Raw genomic sequence first — 22,751 nt, forward strand, 5'->3', positions numbered from 1 at the left:
GCCACATACAAAGCTTTTGTCGGATTCATGGGCAGGACTACAGCAATGTTTCCTTCCCCAAGAGGGAATTGTTTTTTTGGGGAGGGGGGGGGCGGATGAGAGCCATTGAACCAAACTGTAAGCCCTGTATCTGTGGTGGAACTCACTCGGGCGGGGGGCGAGGAGGCTCCTAGTTGCTACTTTGCCTTTTTTTCTCAGCTGCTGCTCCGCTCCCTCCTCATGCAGCCTCTGGGGATCCCTCCCACTTCTTGGTTCCCCAGCTTCTTGCCCGGCCCCTGGGCTCGGCTACCTTTCCTGGAATCTGGGTGCGTGTTCTACCCCAGACGCAGCAGCCCAGTTTGGCGTCGGCACCGCGGCTCGAGGCAGCCATGGGGGCCCTGCCGCAGCTGGCCCAGGAGGGGGAGCGGCTGCTCTACTGGGGGGCCGGAGCCCTCACTCTGCTCTTCACGCTGGTGGCAGCCTTCACGTGCCGCCTGCTGCTGGCTTACCTCGGCAGATGGAAGGCGCTGAAGCCGATCCCGGGGCTCAGCCCCTGCTACCCTCTGCTGGGAAACGCGCTGCTCTTCGAGCGCAACGGGGAAGGTAACTGGGCGCTGCCTGCGAACCCCGCTGCCTCCGGCGCTGCTGCCCGCAATGCCCTAGGGACCAGCCCCGGCTGCCGGCCACAGAGCGGTGGAGGCACTGGGGAGGCGCTGGGGCTTTCCTGGGGCTGCCTCAATGGTAGCGGGTTTGGAGCTGGACTGGCCCCATCTCCAGTTGTTCTTCTTGTAGAATAACAGAACAAGGGAGCTGTTCCGGTTTGCAAAGCTCCCCCTGCCACTCAAAGCAAACAAAGAAAACCCCCCAAAGAGTTTAGAACAGGTTGAACCTCGTCCGGCACCCTGAGGACCTGTGTGATCCCGAACAAGGGAATTTGCCGGACCAGGGAGGTCAGGCGTCCGCACTTTCCCAGGGCTCTCCTACTGGCTACTGCCCCGAGAGAACCCTCAGCCTGATTTCCTCTGACCCACCGCCTGGCTTTGCTGCTCCCTGCCCTTCACTCTGCGTGCTGGGCAGCAGTTGCTCAGGGGTTCCCTGATCCTGGCCCTGCACAGGGGGCGGCTGCTGCTCCCCGAGGTCCCCAACCCCAGTCCCGCGCGAGCTGCAGCTCTCTACCTCCACCCAAGTCTTTGCCCGTGCAGGCTGCCGGTGGCCAGACCGGCTCCGTTCCCTTCCACTCTCAACCTCTGTAGCCGGAGCTCTCTGGTCTAGGAACAGTTGTGGTCCTACCGGACCACGGATGTCACCGGTGGACGAGAGAGGTTCAACCTGTACTGGGCATCCTGCTGCATTTCTAGCTCGAGACAAAACAGAAAGGCAGTATTATTCTACTAGCCAAACTTTCCCCAGAAACCTCTGGCAAACCTTATGGTTTGTATGGCCGGCCATCATCTCTATTTCTAAAGCACTAACTATTAGAATATGCAAACAAGCTCTTAACTGTGGTCAAATTTGTTCTGACCTTTGCCAAGTTTTCCCTAATTTATTTAAAACTACTTTTTGGTTTCTGCTGTTCCATCAAGATGTAACTTAACCTTCTTTGGATGCCATCTTTCTGTTCAGTTGTAGTTTAAATATATACAATGACCCATATCTTCAGAACAAATTTAGATATACAGTATTGGAGAGATGGTTTGTCAGATAGGAAGTCTGGTCAGTAACACAATTAACATTAGATAGACATGAAACGTGTACATATTGGTTTATACACTTAAAAACAATTGTCTAAATACACATTTTCTCAAACGAGTCTAAGACATGCAAAATTGTTGAATAATTACAAAATTAGTTGTCTCTCTCATAGGCATAAGAATTGTTTGGAAACCAACAGAATCTGGGAATGGGTCATGGGGATGGATAACTTTATGAAGACTTGTTGTACACTGGCCACTGTTGGAAGACAGGTTACTGGGCTAGATGGAACTTTGTTCTAATCCATAACATAACATTATGTATGCAGTGATTACTTCAAAACAAATGGGCAGACATCCAGTGTCATGAGACCATTCATGACACTTGTGGGATTTTCAAGACTAATCAGGCATGGTGCTATTCTTTTTTTCACCATTCACACTTTTCATTATTACATAGTATATTGTAGGGTGCTTAAGTTACTATGCAATTTTCTGTGCAGTGACATTGTGAAAATAGCAATGATTGTGAATATATCAATGATGTCTGAATTCTTTAGCAATTTTGTTTGTTTAGTGTTTGCTGGCTATTATTGTTTAACAAAAAGAATCTTTCAGATAAGTAATACTTATGTTGTAACCTCCAAGAATGCATTTACACAGCACCCTTACTTTGAAATAAATTATGTAATTTGTGCTACACAAATTGCCTAGCTTATTTCAAGGTTATTTAGGAAAATGCTTATTTTAAAATTTGACAGTCTACACAATGCCAAATTTCAAAATAAAGAGCTATTCTGAAATGTATCTTAGCCCTTGTGGAATGAGGTTTACAGGGACATCAGAATAGCAAGCCTGTTATATTTTGAAATAACAGGTATGCTCAAAAGATGTGGAATAGCTATTTTGGGATATTTCCAGTATCCCAAAATTGTACTGTAGTGTAGATGTAACCTAATAGAATAAAAAAAAAGGCTTATTTATTTTTTCCTTCTTTTAAGGGTTATTTAATTTCTTCAACTTTGATGCAAGCAGGTGGTGGTTGTGATGATCTTGTAACTACAGAAGGGCCAAATTCTGGCACACAATTAGTGAGGGCTATACAGGCAGTCCCCGGGTTAAGATAGGGACTGTAGGTTTGTTCTTAAGTTGAATTTGTATGTAAGTCGGAACTGGCGTCCAGATTCAGCCGCTGCTGAAACTGACCAGCGGCTGACTACAGGAAGCCTGAGGCAGAGTTTCTCTGCCCCAGGCTTCCTGGAATCAGCCGCTGATCAGTTTCAACAGCAGCTGAATCTGGACGCCTGGGACAGAGCAGCTGGGGCTCTGCCGGGTTGGTCCAGTAGCGCTGCTCCTAGGTGCTACTGGACCAACCCAGCAGCACCCCAGTTGCTCTGCCCCAGGTGTCCTGATTCAGCCGCTGCTGAAACTGACCAGCAGTGGCTGAATCAGGATGCCTGGGGCAGAGCAGCTGGGGTGCTGCCGGGTTGGTCCAGTAGCGCCGAGGAGCGGTGCTGTGGGACCAACCGGCAGCACCCCAGCTGCTCTACCACAGGCGTCCGCGAGAAAAGCCTGGTCTTCTGGGGGGGGGGGGGGGGCGCACTAGCTGCACCCCCCCCCCCCACCCAGCAGACCAGGAAGACATGGGCAGCGGGACCGAGACGTGCCACGATCCCGCCGCCCGCATCCTCCGCGGCTTTGCTCCACGTCTCCCTGGTCTGCTGCCCCCCCCCCCCCCCCGCCCAGCAGACCAGGGAGATGCGGAGCAAAGCCGCGGAGGACCCAGATGCGGAGCAAAGTCTGGGCGGTCCGCCACCCGCATCCTCCGGGGTGAGAAAAGACCCGTTCGTAAGTACGGATTCGACATAAGTTGGATCCGCGTAACCCGGGGACTGCCTGTACTGAAAATGCTGCAGCAGTGCCGCTATACCAGTTCAGTTGTCCACCATGGTGCATCAACAAAGATGCTATTACAGTGACTTGAAAGAGTCTTCCAGCAACATATTAATCCACTTCTGTGTAGGGAGAAGCTCTTATATCCACACAGTGCTGTCTAACACAAGGGTTAGGTTAGTATAACTACATTATTCAGAGGTTTGGATTTTGCACACCCGAAACAGCATTGTTATTCCAATTTATAGTGTTGACCTGCCCTGAGGAATAGAATTGTGACTCTTCGAATGGGGGACCCAGGCTGTGACGGACGGCCCCCCATGTTTTATGAAATGGACTTATGGATAGGAATGTACATAACTCAAAAGTACTTTGAGAAAATTACTTCATGTAACCTATCTATCTTCATGTCTTAATCTGTTGGATCTGTTATCTTATTTTGGTGTATGTGTCATTCTTGTGTGGAACAAAACACTGTTCAGAGCTGCACTTGTCAACAAAACTTTTTTCTTCATGGTGGTATCTGAAAAACAAAACATCACCCATGGTGGTCTGGGCCACTTAAGGAGTTCTCAGTTAGGTTTTATATCTCCACCCATCACTTGTCTCCATGTAGGGACCCTTGTCCCACTTCTTTTTGACTGGAGGTTTTAAGACTTTGAAGCTATTTGCCTGACACTCATATCCTCAGCAAACCAGTGTGGATAAAGGCCAGTGCCTGTGTTTTGCATTCTTTCCAAGGGCTATCAACAGTATAAGCTGCCTGACGGTCTGTGAAAATGTGAAGGATCTTGAATATAGTTGTGGAAAGACTGCTGCTCACCTTGATTCAGTGGATGGGGATAAAAAAGGCCATACCGGTGAGATGGGGGATCAATACCCATTCCCTGCACTGAGATTAGGAGACTTTTCAGGTCCTCATGCTTGAATCTCTGAAGAGGTGGAGCTAAGAATTTGGCAATGTTAAAAGAATGGTTAAGAATTGCTTTTCGGGTAGTCAACCAAATACTTGCATTTGTCCAAATACTTGCTTCCTGAGATATTTCAAAGAGAAACGAGGAAATGTTACCCATCTTCAGGGCAGCCAGTATTTTGAGGGACAAAAGAATACACACACATTCCCTAGGAATCAGATGGGAGATGGATGTGGGAGCACTGGGTCTCAGGTTCACACCCCAAAATTTTGGAATGACAAGGGCAAAAAGGGGTGCATGACAAATACACGTAGAAGTCTAAAGAGAGAAATTACACAGCAGGGTTGTCAAACCACTCTGCATGGATTTTTGCTGAATTGTTTGCTGAATTGTTAGAATATTTATTATCTGAATAGTTAAAATGTGAAATTATGAAAAGGTAAAGGAAGAGAATTCCTCACGGGTGCCCCTATGATGTTGGAAACCCTAAGAACACCCACTTATTTCTAAGGCAGATGTGACAGATAATGTAACCAAATGTAGTATATTTTTTGAGCGGGAGGATGTGTGAAATGTATTAAGTTTATGCACCACTGTGGGTCAGGGATTGTATATATTACTGTGTTTTACTTCGCAGGGGAGATTTACTATCACTACTTCAGGAAGTAGAACAGAGTGAGGTGATTAAGGTGAAACACTAAGACTAAACAACTCTAAGGAAGTATCACCCTCTGGAGTGGTTTGCATGTACTAGTTGCAGTTGGGTTTTACAGAGACTGATACTAACACAAGTATTTTGGCATAAAGGATGAATTTTTATGGCATAAATGGACACGGGACCTTCTTCTGATGCAGCAAATAGATTGGACCTTCTTTCCAAGAGAGGCCACCAACCCTTGCAGAAAGGTTGTAAATGCTTTGTCCTACTAGGGCCCCATAAAACAGATGGGTTACCTCTGGTAAGCTTCTGACATGCATATAGGAACTTCATTGGTTTTTGTTTTCTCTATAGTGCAAATACCTTAAGAATAAAGGTGCTTGCTTAGAATGAACTGTGTGGTAACTTAAGCTGCGGACAATACACTATTCATAACCCTAAGAGAAAAGTGAGCTGGCTGTTAGGCAGACTGGATGTCACTTTGAATGTCACGGTGTGAGGCAGGGAGCAGTACAGCTTTAAAGCCCTGGGTCCGCAGAGAGTGAGCCAAGGGTTCCTATCTAGAGACAGGTGATTGTGGCGGTCCTGAATCCTGATTGAGGATGCCTGGTGTGGCCCACAAAGGGGAGCATACAAGATGCAGTTATCCTGAAATTGATACTTTGCAGAGTTTTGTTTGTACAGCCATTTCACTGTCAGGGAACATACCCCTCATTAACAGGAGTCATAGGATTTCCATTCCCTAGCTACACCCTGTAACAAACATTTTTGGCTCTGTATAATACGAAGTGGTAAATTAGTATTGGCAACTAATCACTTAAATTATGATAATATAAAAATGATATTGTTTCTGATTTATCTGACAGCACTCCACCCAGTATATTTTATACATCAAAGTAAGGCTGGAAAACATCCAACACCTACTTGCTCTTGGGTCAAACCAAGCTGCAATACATTGGTACACTGAGTCACATCAAAGCAAACCTGCCCCTGCCTGCTCTCATAATGACTGAATATGCCTCACTTCTTAGATTTGAAGATAATGGTCTATTGCTGGCTGAACTCTTAGCCCCCAGCTAATGTTGCTCCCACTGCATATAGCAGGACAATCTGTTAATATAGAGCCCAATCTTTTAATGCTGGGTCCCACTCATATAAATCAATGCAGTCCTTCCATGACAACCTGGTGCTGGACAACCTCCTTCTAATAAACTAACGTTCGCTGACCTCACAGTGACAGTCCTCTTATTGGGGTGGTAGAGGGAGACCCTGGCACATGCATTTCTGCAGGTTGAAGACAATTTTCTGCCTCCTTGTCTTGTTGAGGTTCTGCCTGGACTTTTCCACTTTTCTTTATTATATTTATTCACATCTTATTTGTGGCCCCTACAAAGTGTTGGGGTCTCCACCTAGCCCAGGCTACATTGTCCATTTAGCAGCTGAGGAGGAGGCGGTTGGATGGGAACATTCTTTATTATTATGCCAGTGGTGCCCATTTCTGATTACTTATTTGTTCATGTCTCTGGGCAGAGTTCCTCTGGGTGGTGTCCATTAGCTGCAATTTGTCCATATCTTTTGTGAAATGTGGTGCCTGTAACTAGACACAATACTTCAGATGAGGCCTAATCAACATACAGTAGAGTGAAAGAATGGCCTTTTTGTCTCTTACTTACAGCACTCCTGCTAGTGCAGCCCGGAATCATGTTTGTTTTGCAATAGTGTTACACTGGTGACTCTGCTTTAGCTTGTGATCTATTACAATGGATCCCAACCTTTTTTATGCCAGAGACCGGCAAATCCATTCACAAACTTTTGGCAGACCAGTAACATTTTATTCACACATTTGCATATTCATTATGCAAATTGTGAATATGCAATCATGCAAATAAACATTACTGGTTCACCAAAATATGTAACCCTTGCCCCAGGCCCTTCATACACTCCAACACTGACTCCTGTGCTACCCCAAATTTTTAATTCAGCCTTGACCACCAGAGCAACCGCACGACGGGCTGTCTTGGCCTTGGCTGCCGGAGCATGTCCTGGCCCCTCTGCCACTCAGCCATGGCAGGTCCCAGCCTTCCTGCTGGAGCAGGCCCCAGCCTTCCCACCATGCAGCTGCAGCAGGCCCTGGCCACCAGAGCAGGCCCCAACCCCCTTGCCACATGTCAGGTCCAAGCTTCTCCTGCTGGAACAGGTCCCAACCCCCCTACTGCTGGAGCAGGCCTCAGCCCCCGCACCACGCAGCAGACCCCGGCCTCCCACCATGCAACTGCAGCAGACCTTGGGTCCCCACTGGAGCCGGCCCCAGCTCCCCTGCCAAAGTAGGCCCTGGCCACCTCATGGCCTCAGTCTCTCTCCATGCAGCCCAGCCAGCCAGGCCGCATAGTGACTGCTGGAGCTGGAACCAGGCCACAGTGAGGCTGCCCCTAGCTGCAGCACACCTGGCTGCCAGCTCCCCCCCCTCCCCCCCACTCTTCTGCTGCATGGGGAAAGTGGGCAGGAAGGGAATTCCCTTATGGGGAACCCTAGAGGGTGGGACTCATTAAAAGCTGGGAGTGTGGTCTGGCAAAGTGCCATGGCCCCGCAGGCAGGGGTTTGCAGCTCACTGCCAGTTCGCGGGCCAGTGATTGGGAACCGCTGATCTACTACAACACTAGATTTCTTTCCAAAGTACTCCTTCATAGGCAGTCACTTCCCATTTTGTATGTGTGCAAGTGATTATTGTTTCCTAAGTGGGGTACTTTGCATTCATCCTTTCTATATTTCATCATATACTTGAACCTCTTTAATCCAGCAACCTTGGGAAATAGGATATACTGGATTATAAAATTTCTTGGATCATGAGCATTAGTCACAATGAAGGGCTCTTGGAGTGCGAGATCTGGGAAGGAGGGTGCAAGAGAGCTCTGGGGTGGGGATGCAGGGTCTGGGATGGTGCAGGTGTATGTTGAGTGGGGGTGGGTGGAATCTGGACATGAGGAAGGGTGTGTCACAGGAATAGGAGTGACGAGTCTGGGCATGAGAGATGCTTACCTGGCACCCCACTCTTGGGGGCACACATGGCTCTGTGCCCCCCCAGAAACTCTCAGGCCCTGCCCCCCACTACTATGAAAGTGATGGGGAAAAGTCTCCAGACAAGCACATTGCTACACGGCTGTTCCCCCAGCAGGGATGGGGGTGAGGGGTGAAGCAGCAATGTGCAGAGCTGCTTCCTCCTCTGCCTATCAGAGTCTGAACCATGGGTGTCCCAGATTAGGAACACATAGATTATAGAGGTTCATGTATATCTACTTCAAACCATTCTCCAGTTTGTCCAGATAATTCTGAATGTTCATCCTATTCGCCAAAGCAGTTGCAACCCCTCTCAGTTTGGTATTATCTACAAATTTCTAAGTGTATTCTCTATGCCCTTATCTAAGTGACCAATGAAGATATTGAATGGATTGGACACAAACAATTCTTGTGGGACCCCACTTGATATGTCCTCCCAACTTGACTGTGAACCACTGATATCTATTCTTTAGGAGCAGTTTTCTAACCAGTTATGCATCCACCTTATAGTAGCTCTGTCTAGGTTGTATTTCCCTGGTTTGTTTATGAAAGGTTGTGTGAGATATTATCAAAAAACTTACTAAAGTCAAGTTATTCCACATCTACCACTCCCCCTCCTACATCCAAGTCTGATCCTGTCAAAGAAAGCTATTAAGTGGTTTGACATAATTGGTTTTGAGAAATCTGTACTGTCACTTATCACTTTCTCATTTTCTAGGTATCTTCAAATTGATTGCTTAATTATTTGCTCCATTATGTTTCTGGATTCTAAAAAGGATATATCCTTTCTGTTTGGATTGCAAGCAAAATTCCAGGTCTTCTTTTGTGTCAATAGAATGCTTTTCAGATTTCGGTCATGGTTTCTGTTGGGACCCATAAGTACTATTGTAATCAAAATAATAAATGAGTGCAAAACAAAACAATTTTATTTTAGTAGCAAATGGAATGCTACAGTGCATTTATAATTTGTTAATCACAGAAGTTCTGGTTTTGGCCCATTCAAACAGATTTTCTTTTCCAGATTTCTTTAAACAAATTATGCAATACTGTGAAGATTTCAGGAATCAACCACTGTTAAAATGTTGGATAGGACCATTGCCTTTACTGATTTTGTATCACCCAGATACTATTGAGGTGAGTATTCCTGTCTCATTTTAAATAAATCTATTTGTACAATTCATGCATTTATAGCGCAAAACATGTCAGAAATTTGACATTCCGTCAGTGTAATTTATAAATTGGAAGCATCAAAATATTTGATCTGATGTCATTTAAGATTCATAGGCAACCATTTGTAAACCAGTGCTTAGAAAGTTTCAAAATGATGAACAAGTTGCTAAGAGAAATTTTAGCATAAAAATTTTAGAAAATACTGATTAAATACATTTGAAAAAAATGTTTTTCCATTAATTGCTTTCTCTTTCCCCTTTATTTCCATGTGTACTGTACATGCTGCTGATGACAACTGAAGTGTATGCACATATCAGTAGAAGACAGGAAAATGTAAATAGCAATACTGATATTTTGTTTCACTTAAAAAAAATTAAACCCTGTTTCTTCTTTGGTTGAGTCAGCAAAATGGGCATGTTCAGGGAGTTAACTAACCATTATAGTTATTCCCTAATTTGAAATTTTAAATAATGTTATCTTCAGAATTTACAGAAAAGATTGAAAATGGCTGGACATGCAACACTGACACCAATCTTCAAAAACTTCTTCATAGGCCTAGAGCAGTGGTTCTCAAACTTTTTTGTCCCACAGCCCACCCTGCTCAACACAGACATGTTGGTGGACCACCAGCTAACCATCTATGATGACAAAATGGATGCAGGTGGGGCTGCAGGGTCTTGCTGGGAGGTAGGGTTCAGGAGCAGGCTCATAACGGGAGGGGGTCCAAGTGTGAGGGACGGGAGCGGACTTAGGGTATGGGAATCTGGGAGGGAGAGTGCAGGAGTGGGGTGGGGAGTCTGGGAATGAAGGAGGATGGTGGCATCTACCTGGCTCCATGCCTCTCACTGCTCCTAGGCACCACTTCTGCTACTCCCATTGATTGTGGTTTGGGCCAATGGGAGCATCCGGGAAAGCCTCCTGGTGAACAGTTTCCTGTGCAGAGATTCCCCCAGCTGTGGGGATGGGAACTGGCAGCACGAGGAGCCACATCCTTCCCCCGCAAACTGGATCTGGTCCTGCAGTGGGAAGCTGGCACTGGTGCTCCAACCTTGCGGTGAGTGTGTGTGTGGCTGAGGGACTGGAGCATCAGTGAATGCTTCCTGCTGCAGAGAGGGGACGAGCCCCAAGCCTGCAGCCTATCTGCAAGTCGGTCACAGACCACTAGTGGTTCATGGACCACACTTTGAGAACCACCAACCTCAAACCTAGACTTCATGTTGATTCCTTCCTCCCCTTTCTCCTTTACAAAGGGACATTTTAACTCTAGGCACTCAGGGGAACACAGAGAGTACATGTCAGTTACTCCTTGAGGGGTATGTTGCAGGAGGTAATGAAATGACACAATCACTCCCCATCAGTGCAACTGAGAACACAGTATCTTGGGGTTCTCATTGCAAGTACCACTCACCTTTACTATGGCAGCATGCAAATAGTGTAGTCTAGCCCTGAATGGTTTGTAGTTTGCTTGGATATAAATGCAAAGTTTCTTCTTCTGTGTCTTTACATTGGTTGATTCAAAAACCTTCTGTGGTTCTCCAATATGAAAGGAAATGTTTTCATTTTGCCTTATCAACATTATCAGGTTCTGAATGTAAATGCTGTGGTAAGGATCCACTAGTTTTCAAATGGCAGAGCTGTGCTTTCTTCTTCGATGTACAGTTGGTTTTTATTAGCGAGTGATATATGGTTGAAATACATTTTATTGTATTTATTTAATGAAGTGCATAAAAAGAAATTTCTCCACAGCCCTTGGATAAAGACTGTCTATCTCCGTGGAGGACAATCTTGACCTGCGGGCCACATGCGGTCCATTGGGGTAGTCTGACTGAGGGATGTGAGACGTTTTGCTGACGTTGACTGTCTGCAGGCACCATAACCCCACAGCTCCCAGGGGCCACAGTTCTCTGTTCCTGGCCAATGGGAGCTGTGGGACGTGGTGCCTGCAAGTAAAGGAGCCCCACATATGTGCTGGTTGCTGTTTCCCACAGCTCCCATTGGCTGGGAATAGAAAATTGTGGTTCCTGGCAGCTGCAGGGGTGGTGCTTGCAGATGGTCAGTGTCAGCAAAATGTCTTGTTGCCTGCAGTCAGATTACTCTGATAGGCCAAAGGTGGATCACCAGTGGTCTGTCTGATAGAAATAATGTAACTCACACATGAATTAGATTAAAGCTGGAAAAAAGTCTATTTAAAACAATAGGCATGTTTTCTAAAGGAGAGTGCACAATTAAACCAGCCTCAAGGGAGCTTTGTTGTTCAGTTGTCTCTTCTGCCACTGATTATTAGGACACTTGTTTATATATTTCAGTGTATAAAATATGTCTGCTACTATCAGCCTCTAGGTATGTATGCAATTCAGTCTTCAAGTGTACATACAAAAATTTCAAACTAATACAGTGCTACCTAGAGGAGTCTCTTTCTATCCTGTGATATGGGCAGGAATAAAACTGCCTCTAGAGCTAGTCTTGAAATTTTGCAATTACATTTGATAATCCAGCCAACAAACAGGGCTAACATTTCATTCCTCAGTCCATTTAACTAATATTATAAGACATGTTCATGTCAAAATGAAAAACTAAACTATTAACATTCCTAAAATGTCAAAACAAGACATTTTGACTTTGTCAGAAGTTAATAATATATTTTTTCCTCCGGAATAATATTTCAGTGAAATCACTGGATTTATTGAAGAATTTTAGTTGTGATAGAACTGCATTTTTGAACAGAAAATGGCAACATCAAAGTTTTCAGACTAAGCCATGTGCATCGTAGATTTGACCATATCTTGCAAGTGTCCTCTTAAATCAGAATGAGTAAACCATGTTACTAACCTATTATGAACAAATATTTCCCCTCCATCTTTTCTTCTTTTGGTAGGTTATTTTAAGTAGTTCGAAGCACATACAAAAATCCTATCAATACAAATTTCTATATCCATGGCTTGGCACAGGACTTCTAACAAGGTATAGTAGTATACAAATAGAGTCATGTCCTTTTAAAGTTATGCTAAGTTTAATTTTAAATTATAATGATTATTGGACTGCCTTAAGACTATATTACTTTTATTTGCAAATAAGCAAAATAATAATTCAGTTATGATATAAATATTCAATTAAATAGTACAGATGCCTAAATTGCCATGTGTGACTTGTAGTCCTCTAAAATGGGGACTCCCTGCCACTATCAGGAGTCTTGGAAAAAACAGCACTTCTTGAAAGGTTCATGTGTTGTGAAGAATGTGAATAGGACTTTAGAGCAAATGATGTAGCAAGACCTTATTCAAATGCACAAAGCTTGAGTTTTCATAATCGATAGAAACAACTTTCAATTCTTTAACACAAGAATGTTAGCCAATTATAATCCCAGAATATAAATTATTATCCCCACACAAATGACACAAATAGTTTTAGTGATTGAGCTCCCAGATATGCTTAGGCTAAGCTTGATGAACTTGAATGGAAGCCATGTGCCTCTGCGAGTAAAACTAAGCTTATCCTCTTATGATCATGAGCCAAATTTTCAACAAAGGCAGAACTCCCCACCCCCATTTTTTAAACAAACTCTGATGAAATCCCATCAGTTTTGCAAATTGTTTCAATTTTGACAGAACTGCAGATTCTGACAGAATATGCTGTTGTCCGAACTTGTTCATTTATGACCCTTTAGCCAAGTCTTGGCTGCTTGGAAATCAGCTCTTTGCCATCTCTTTTCCTCCCCTCCGGAGCTTCTCTGGGAACCCATTACCCAAGCATATCTAAGTTCATGTATAGTTCTTGGGGACTTCCTATGAAAGAGTTCTCACCACTACAGTGCCTCCTTATGGCCAGACCTAGCATAAAGGCTCTCTCCTGGTCTAGCACCCCTTTGCTAATAACTACTCTTTTCTTCCATAGGTTCACCTCTTACTATAATTTGACCTTCTGGTCAGGGTATGATTTAAAACTACCCCTTTCCACATAACAAAGTCCCACAGATAAATCCAATGCCCTTGTAAGAAGGTCTTTACCCCCCCCCCCCTCACTTCTGGGCCCTGTTGTCCTCATACCTTTCTCTCGAGACTCTGTAATCCTTATCCCCTTCTCTGTACTCGTGTTTGTTATCTTAGACCCCAGCAGAGGACATGGACAGTAGGGAGCTGGTTTAGACACACACCTGCAATAGTGGCTTCATTGTTCTGGCATCAAATAAAAATGAGAATCAAAGGGAGACTCAGCTTGGGAAGGATGAGTATAGAACACTGAAATATTTAAGGAACAGGATTTCACAATGCCCCCTTATACAGTGACAGGTGAGGTTATACAGTCCTCCCATTATACCAGATTTCTGTTCACAGACTTCTCTGACCACCCACCAAGGTCTGCTCTGTTTCTATATTCCTGCGCTTCTTGAACTGTTCTCAGGCTTTCTCCCAGTCAGCCTCGCTCTTTTTCTTACCATTGGCGCCTGTGCCACTCCCAATGGTTGCTTCATCTCTCTTGGATGCTTGCCAGATTTTTCCATTTGTGCAAAGGTCTCAGGGCTAACTCTCCTCTCTCCCAGCAGCTCCATCTGCTCTCTCCCAGCAGATGGGGAGCTACCCTCAGGCCAAAAAGTTTGTCCATCCCTGTTCTAAGACATTAGCTTTAAGAATTTATCTACGAGTTGTAGCCACTCGAGCATTTTATTGTTCCCTTTGTGAGGAGCTCTTTATATTTAGTTTCCAACTCTTTATTTTGTAGCACTGGAGATAAGTGGCGTTCCAGAAGGAAAATGATAACTCCCACATTCCACTTCTCAATCCTAGCTGATTTTCTAGAAGTTATGAATGAACAAGCCAGTATTTTGGTCAAGAAACTTGAAAAGCATGCTGACAAAGAGCCATTTGATTGCTTTCTAGATATCACCCTCTGTGCTCTTGACATAATCTGTGGTAAGTGCTGCTGATGAGTCAATAGTTGCTATGTAAGTTCTGTAAATGATGCGGAGATTTAAAAGTAGAGCAGTTGTAACCTACACATCTTATGGGTGTGACGTACTGTCCCATGTAGTGGTAATAAGACCATTTAGAGAGGAACTGAGTCTGAGTGACAGCCTTAGCTAATAGCCAGCTGGCTTTTTTGCTCCACCGAATGTGGTAGAGATTCCACATTCGCTTCTGCCCACAGATGACTGGGGTCTGCCGGCATTGCACAGTTACAGTGCTTCAGTTTCATTAGTTGAGATGACTTTCAAAAAGGCTTTGCCTGTCTTGTAATAGAGCTTCTGTATTATCTACACTGAACACATCCTTTTTATGTGAATTATATTTGTGTTGATCAGAACAATCAAATATTGTGTTATGAGAACCCTTTGTCCATGGGGTACAACAGGGATATGGAATCTAAACTGAGGAATACTTTAAAGGAATAGGCATATTATGACTAGATTCAGAAAGAATCTACATTCTTAAAAAAAAGAGATGTTATCAGATGAGGAAGTAAATGGCTGTGATACTGTCATGCAACACACGGCATTATATTGTCAAAGAATTTATGACTTTTTACCAAATTAATGTGAGACAAGAGAAATGTAAAATTTTTCTAGAAACTTCGATGGGCAAGAAGGTTGGTGCTCAGAACAATAAGAATTCTGAATATGTCCGTGCTGTTTATAAGTAAGTGTAGACCTACACAAGGCCTTCTGTGCCATCTTTCTCTTTCCTTGCTTGTCTGTGGGGATGAGGGAGGCTGTATGTGGAGGCAGAGTGACAGGCCAATGGTGGGATCTAAGCTATACATGCACAGAGGAGACCTCCATAATGGATGCACAAGGCCAGCTGCTCCAATCTGTGAGCAGGTTTCAGTTTCAGTTCAACCCCTTCACGGCCAATGTTGGCAGGAATAATCACCATGGCTCTTTTGAGCCTTCTATGGAGGGTGGGACACTGAATCCACATTGGGCCCAATTCACAGTTGCTTTGCACTGTGTATTATCATTCCCACTAATATGCAAAGTGAGATTGAAATAGTATCTGGTAAGACTGGCAATGCTTTGTATCCAGGATGCAATACCGTAAAAAACAAAAACAAAACAAAACAACAACAACCAGACCAACAAACAAAGCCCCACAACCCTACATGAGGTATACTCTTATAGTGCATGACTTTAATATAATTGCATGTTGAATATATGTCAACATAAAATATGGCCTCATGGGGAGTTAAAGTACCCGATTCTAATTCGCACTAAAATCCTTTTATGCTACATTAATAGCATAAAGTGGGCACATCTTTAATTTATTCTTGCTTCATGACTTTTTTATGCTGCCAGAGATAAATGAGTGTCAGACCGTAAGAGATTATACAAAATTATATTGGAACAACCCTCTGTCACATGATAGCTATGAGCCACTAATATAACATATCTATGAAGAGCAAATTGAATACTCGGATAGATTGAACAAGGCATTTGTACTAGAGATAGGGAGGTGTTAAAGCTTTTGTAAAAGGCACTAGAAAGACCTTATTTGGAATAGTGCATGCCGTTCTGTTCATCTATGTTTAAGAAAGATGAGGTCAAACTGGAGTGAGTGCAGAGAAGAGGCTGTCCATTTCCCTGATCATCCTAGTATCTATGCTCTGGAGAGATACTACAAGAGTTGGTCTTGTTGAGCTTAGCAAAAAGAAAGATCAGAGGGTATATGATTGCTTTCCATAAGAATACAGGACATCAACAAGGGTTCAGAGCAGTATTCCCTCTAAGCTGTGCACCTGAACGGCCGTGCACTAAAAATTTTAGGTCCGCCCACATCATTTTAAGAGCCACACAGCAGCACTCACCTTCCTGCTGGAACAGAAAGTGAGTAAAGGCAGCAATTGGTGGCCTGGTTGGTTTCTGGTGGCAGGCGGCTGCCCTTTCATTCCGCCTGGAGTTGGGGCAAATGAAATTGACTGTTCTGGTGAGGCTGCCCCAGCTGGAACGGGCCTCATGCAGCTGCCGCTTTACTCCAGCTAGTGCCAGGGCTACCTACGGTGCTATTTTTAGTACTGAGGTCCTGTGGGGACTGTGGCCGTGGTACTAAAAATAGCACCGCGGGCGGCCTCTGCTCCAGTCCCGGCACACAATCCTGCCCAGGGCTATGGGGGCTTCTGGGGCTGGGACCATGGTACTAAAAATAGCACTGCAGCCAACTCCCACAAACTGCTTTCCGTGTAGAAGGCAGAAAGTTAGGGAAGGGGCAGAGGGAGAAAGTTAGGGAAGGGAAAGGAGAGTGAGGAGAGGAAGGTGGTTTTGCTGAGTGGAAAGGAGGAGCCAGGGCATGAGAAGAAAGGGGAAGGCACCAAGAGACAGGATGAAGGAGAGATAAATGCCAGGGAGCCAAGAGGAGACAATGAGGAGAAAGGGCAGGAGGACTGGGAGTAGAAAGGAATGGGAAGGTGTTAGTGGGGGTAGGAAAGGGGAGGGGACAGGGTGATGCTGGGAGAGGAGAGAGGGACAATGGGGGTAAGAAGAAGGAAGAGGAGAGGGGAGGAGTGGGTGCCAGTAGAAGAGGGGTTGAAAGGAAGGGTGGGCATGAGGATGGCAGGGGATGCAGCAAGTCATGTGTGAGGACACAGAGAGGCATGAGGGGATTTGGGGCAGAGGGTAGTGAGGGCACCAGGGAGGAAAAAGGCAAGGATGATGGGGCAGTGAAGGAAGGGGGAGGCACCAGGAAGGTTCGGGGGATAAGGGAAGGTGCAGGTTCCAGTGGATTGTGGGGGTGAAGCAGAAGGGCAGGCATGTTGAGGGGAGGGATGGGTGCCAGAAGAGAGAGGCAGGGCAGGTGTATAGAGGGAGGTGTTAAGAGAGGGGATGGGGTGGGGTAGCTACAGATGATCAGAGTGGGGCTAGAGGGGGAAGAGAAGGGCAAGTGCAGGAGTTAAGGAATATGGGGAGGGGGGCAGGTCCCCAAAGAGGTGATGAGAGTAAGAAGGGCAGGAGCTAGGAAAGCAGAGGAGAGTGAGAGGTGGGGGGGCAGCAGCAAGCACTAGGGGAACACATGGGGTGAGGGGAGGGTAGGAGACATGGCCGCAGAGGGAAAAAGAAGAAAGGTTTATAAGATATTTATTATTAACTTGGGTGATAGAGTGGCACACATCCAAATAAGCGCACACGAATTCAGTACTGGTGCACAAGACAAAACTCACTCCACTCAAGGTTGGAAAATCTTAGAGGGAATACTGGTTAAGAGGAGCTATTTAATCTAGAGGATAATGTTGCCACAAGAACAAATCAATATAAACTGATAAAGAATAAATTCAGGCTGGAAATTAGTAGAAAGTGTCTAAACATCAGAGGGGTGAGACTCTGGAACAGCCTCCAATAGAAGTTGTGGAGGTGAACAGCTTAATTAGTTTTTAGAGAGAACAAGGCATATTCATTAATTTAATTGTCTGATGGGGTTGCTTGTGATGGTAGGAGACAGGACTCAGCAACTCCAGGGCTCACATCCAGTTTGTGTCTTATGTTTTTAAAAGCTAATTTCATGTTCAGGGCTGCAGCCAGCCACCTGCAAGGATCATAGGGGGAGTATGGGTTGGTCTCCTTACTCTGAGGGATCAGAGATGGCTACAGCTGGAGTACTGACATTGGACAGGAATGACTAGGCCTCTCAGGTGTCTCTCAACATTTTCTCTCGTACTTGGCTGGCTGGTTCTTGCTCATATGTTCAGGGTCTAACTGATCATCATATATGGGGTCATGAAGGAATTTTCCCCAGGTCAGATTGGCAGTGACCTTCAATGGCTTCCTCTGTAAGAGGTGGGGGGCTGGTCACATGCCAGGATTATCTGGGTATTCCTCATTTACTGATTTCACTGTCATTGCATGGACCTTGGACACTGGTACATCTCAATACCTGCTTTTCTCTGCCTGTAGCACATAACAGTTGTGTTTCCTTTGGCCTGTAATACTTTGGTCTCATTTCCATTGTTGGGTTTAGTATCTGGTGGTGACGGCATGTGATTTACGGGAGGTCAGTCTATATGATCTGGTGGGCCCTTCTGGCCTTAAATTCTGACAATGATTTCTTTTGGGACTGTCTCTTAGCTTCAAATATTTTAGAAACCTGTGTTGCAACTGCATGATCCAAACCCCCCTTAGGGCAAGGCTATGCAGAGCCATTATTCCAGACTTTAGGGCTGACTTTGACCCTAACTGCACTGTAAGTCCCTACAACATTTGGTCCAGGAAGCACTGGAGTGAGGATGGCTGGAATTAACAAATTCTTCTGTTCCATAATTTCTATTTATTCAAAACTGTGTGATTGTCTCACTGAAAAATTGTCCTGGCAGAATTTCTTTCCATAGTTTGTTTAGCAGACGGCATTGCTTATGCTTCTGAATAATAGAGTTTAAATAAGAGGAAAGGTCATGTAAATTGTTGGATTTAATTTAAAAAGATCTCAACATTTTGTTCTCAGCACATCCACTGACATCAGAGTTAACCCAGAGATATGCTTGTGTGAAGGAAGACCCAAGTTTCTTTTTCGTTATGTAATTAGGGTGGCATTCACCACCACAGTGCATCCTTCTGGCCATCCTGCGAATCATCTCTACTTCGCCAGTGTGCCTTCATCTAGTGGTGTCTCACTTGCCATCACTTCTATCTCCACCTCTCAGACCTGCATTGTTCTCCACAGTGTGGTGTTTGCCTCTAGACACAGCCCTCTGGTCATGTACCCATTCAGGTCTCTTTCCCTCTTCCAGGGGACCAACAGTCCTCAGTCCAACTATTTGTCTCTGTGGCAAACTGCAATCCACGTTCTAGCAATTCATCTCAGTGGCAAACTGCAACCCATGCCCTGGCTACTCCCCTCAGTGGCAAATGTGGGCAAAGTGCAGAGGGAAACCTGTGCACACCACTTCTCCAGGTCCCAGCCCAAGGACCCTATAGCTAGCAGCCACATATAACCCTTCCTCCAACTCTACTGTCTCCTTCCCTGTTTCCCACAGCCTCAGCACCTTCTCTGCCATTGGTGTCAGAGCCTTAGCCTGCCAATTGTCCACTTACTCATACTCCACTGACCCTTCCCTGCATTGATCTATCCATGGTGCTTCAGCCCTCTAGGCAGGCAACCCTCCTTCCTTGAACTCCAGGGAGTAACTGCCTTGCCTGGCTCAGCATTCCTTTCTTATACAGCCCAACCTGGCCCCGACTGCCTTCTCAAATAAACCCTTCTTTAATTGGCTAACTCTGCAAGCCTTTCCCTTATTGGCTACATCCCATCCACATCTCCAGGGTTGCTATAATAACTCCTTACGTGCCCGGGAGGGGCAGACACCCCATTGCACATAGTGACAAGCTTCTAAGATTAACATTGCTTTTAGATGGGAATAGATTTCACTTGTGTGGCACAGGGCCTTGACAGTGCTGCCTCTTGTGTCAGAGAGGTCCTGCAGGCATAACACATACACTTCCCTATATAGGAGTTCAGAAGAAATTTACTAATGTCCAGAATCTTTAAATATTTCCTCTTACTCCAAAATGTTCCCCTTTAGATTGAGGGGTCTTAGCAGCTTTCTCCCTTGGGGCTGAGGTTTTCAGTCAAACTGCTCCCTTTGGGATACAGGAGGCCTACAGCATTGCTTACTGGCCTGAAGTAATATGCACAGTTCAACTGTTGCTTTAAATCAATGTCTCCTTGACTCAGTACCTTTCTTTAGTTAGTTCCTAGGCTAAGGGGATTCAGCAGATCATCTTATTTTGCTGGTGTCTACCTGTCCTGAGGGAGGAGATGGCATAATTGTGGCCCTCTTTTCCTGTTCTGATTCTGTTGGGTTGAGAGAGGGGATTCTTGCCCTGACTTCTCTGCAAGGCCCTTGGTTCTGGGCCTGTGAAGGAATAGAAACACAGGTTTTCCTGAAACATTATTTTCCTAGAACCTGTTTTTCTCTTCACTTTCCTGCATTCTTGGGTACCAAACATTTAAGGGGTCACACCATGGGACAGGGGTAGAATGATCCCCAGGTACAAGCATCTACAAACCTTAGGTGGACGGACCACTCCTATCACAACCTGGAAAAAGCAGTCCTATCAATGGAAACTTGAAAAATAAGATAGATAATCTAGAGCATTTTAATTATTAATAAAAAAGTGGCATCCCTAAGGGTTGTGTCTGCAACATAACCATGTCCTGGACCAGGACCCTCGTAAGCTCTTATGGATGTATTGGGGATGTTTTTCAGAAATAACTATAATTTAATGTTATTTTTGTTTCCCTAGGATGAGTGACATCATTCAGCATAGACAGAAGTCTCCTTGGCTTTGGCCTGACTTCATGTACTCTATGGTCCATGAAGGAAGGGAACATAATAGAATTCTCAAGATCCTTCACAGTTTTACTGACAGTGTAACTGGTTATTCTTTTTTATATTGTGTTCCAATGAATGGAGAGAAATACTGCAGTTAATATAGAGATTTCAGATTGTGAATGTGATGGCCAGGGTTTTAGCCATTGGGAGCATCACTTATCAGAGATGTGTATAGGACAGGAAAACTGAATGTTTATAATATTTAGGCCTTAAAGGAATAATGCCCTTAAGGGAGGATGTGATAACTTAGAATCTAATGTTTGTGGGTTGCTTGCAGCTAATGGTTAACTCTTGCATGGGAATGGTATTGCTCATTTTTAATTGGGGGAGGAGTGGAAGCCACAGATAATTATCTTAATTCCTGCAATGCAGAGTAGGCTGAACAGCTTAAAATCTAGCACTTCCCCATTGGTCTTGTATCATCTATAAAATCACAGCTGTTACAAATGCTAATACTCACTCTCTATTATTCCACGCTTTAAATAATTTAAAAACTGCCTCCCTCTATTTTTAAATCTGTTCAATCATAGCAATACAAACTGATTAATATCTAAAGACTAGATAGTGTGGTGACAGAGAGACGAGCTGTTGGATGCACAGCTTTCACATATGAGCTTCCAATTCAGAATTTACCCTTTAAAGAGGGAAGTCCAGTCACAGAGACTGATTTCCCCCCTCTCATTTAGAGCCAGTTCCTATGCCCATTGTTTTCAGTTGTGTAGGGATCAGCCCTTAAGCCACTCTAGCTTCATAGCAGTCAGTGGAGCTACAGTAGTAAAAAGGCTAGAAGAATCAGGTACCACATCTGAATGGAATTCATCATCCTCTTGGTGCTTATTTGCATTCTGTGCAATGCCACTATGTACTATACAGTATTGTGATGTTGCCTGGTAAGGCAGCAGCACTGTGCTGAAGCTCAGAGGTGAAGAACAATAAATGCAAGGAGTCAGCAAAGTGTTCCTGTCTGTAGCACTAAGTGCATGCTCATAAGTAGCCTATTTGTGAAAAAGCAGGACATAGGGTATGTCTACACTACCCTCCTAGTTCGAACTAGGAGGGTAATGTAGGCATACCGCACTTGCAAATGAAGCCCAGGATTTGAATTTCCCGGGATTCATTTGCATAAGCGGGGAGCCGCCATTTTTAAAACCCCGCTCGTTCGAACCCCGTGCAGCGCGGCTACATGGGGCACGAACTAGGTAGTTCGAACTAGGCTTCCTAGTTCGAACTACCGTTACTCCTCGTGAAATGAGGAGTAACGGTAGTTCGAACTAGGAAGCCTAGTTCGAACTACCTAGTTCATGCCCCGTGTAGCCGCGCTGCACGGGGTTCGAACCAGCGGGGTTTTAAAAATGGCGGCTCCCCGCTTATGCAAATGAAGCCCGGGAAATTCAAATCCCGGGCTTCATTTGCAAGTGCGGTATGCCTATATTACCCTCCTAGTTCGAACTAGGAGGGTAGTGTAGACATACCCTGAGTCAGGGATACAGTCAATATTTAAAAATGTGGGGTAACATTTATTTTGAAGTTTATGCAAACATGGCCCCACACATCATTAGATTGTGAAGTTTAAGCCATGAACTGTATATATGCTTTTATATTTAAGAAACAAAAGACAGGACTATGCAGCACTTTAAAGACTAACAAGATGGTTTATTAGCCAGACCCACTTTCTCAGATCCACGAAAGCTCATCACCTAATAAACCATCTATCTTGTTAGTCTTTACAATGCTGCATAGTCCCGTCTTTTGTTTCAGCAAGACCAGACTAACATGGCTACATCTCTATTACTATTTATATTTAAGGTTATTGCAGAAAAATCCCAGGAAATAAAGAACCACGAACAGCATAAAACTGACTTTGAAGGCAAGTGTGAACAAAGTGGGTGCAAAAAGAGAAGAGCTTTTCTTGATATGCTTCTGAATACAACTGATGACAAAGGGAACAGACTGAGCTACATGGATATCCGAGAGGAAGTGGATACTTTCATGTTTGAGGTACCCAAAAGAGCTGTGGATTTTCAGAACCTGAGATCTGCTACAAAACTGAGCTATTCCTCTTACTGGAACAGAAGCTTTTCTTTC

General features: G+C 44.7%; 1 protein-coding gene across 3 annotated transcripts in view; it reads left to right on the forward strand.

The window, feature by feature from the left end:
• Positions 1-265: 265 nt before the first annotated feature.
• LOC102455571 (cytochrome P450 4V2-like) overlaps positions 266-22,751 on the forward strand; it is a 35,778-nt gene continuing 13,292 nt past the window's right edge. Inside the window, exons 1-7 of one of the 3 annotated variants that reach the window (XM_014576249.3) lie at positions 266-582; positions 9,211-9,323; positions 12,235-12,320; positions 14,076-14,266; positions 14,920-14,989; positions 20,578-20,704; positions 22,473-22,664. In XM_014576249.3, the coding sequence (XP_014431735.3) occupies positions 369-582; positions 9,211-9,323; positions 12,235-12,320; positions 14,076-14,266; positions 14,920-14,989; positions 20,578-20,704; positions 22,473-22,664 (993 nt within the window). In that variant the 5' untranslated portion in view covers positions 266-368. Of the gene's footprint in view, positions 583-9,210; positions 9,324-10,134; positions 10,414-12,234; positions 12,321-14,075; positions 14,267-14,919; positions 14,990-20,577; positions 20,705-22,472; positions 22,665-22,751 lie in introns of those variants that run through there. The other 2 variants (XM_075930340.1, XM_075930341.1) reach the window with 2 other exon arrangements.

The sequence above is a fragment of the Pelodiscus sinensis genome, chromosome 5 (genome assembly GCF_049634645.1).
Source record: "Pelodiscus sinensis isolate JC-2024 chromosome 5, ASM4963464v1, whole genome shotgun sequence".
NCBI classification, from domain to species: domain Eukaryota; kingdom Metazoa; phylum Chordata; order Testudines; family Trionychidae; genus Pelodiscus; species Pelodiscus sinensis.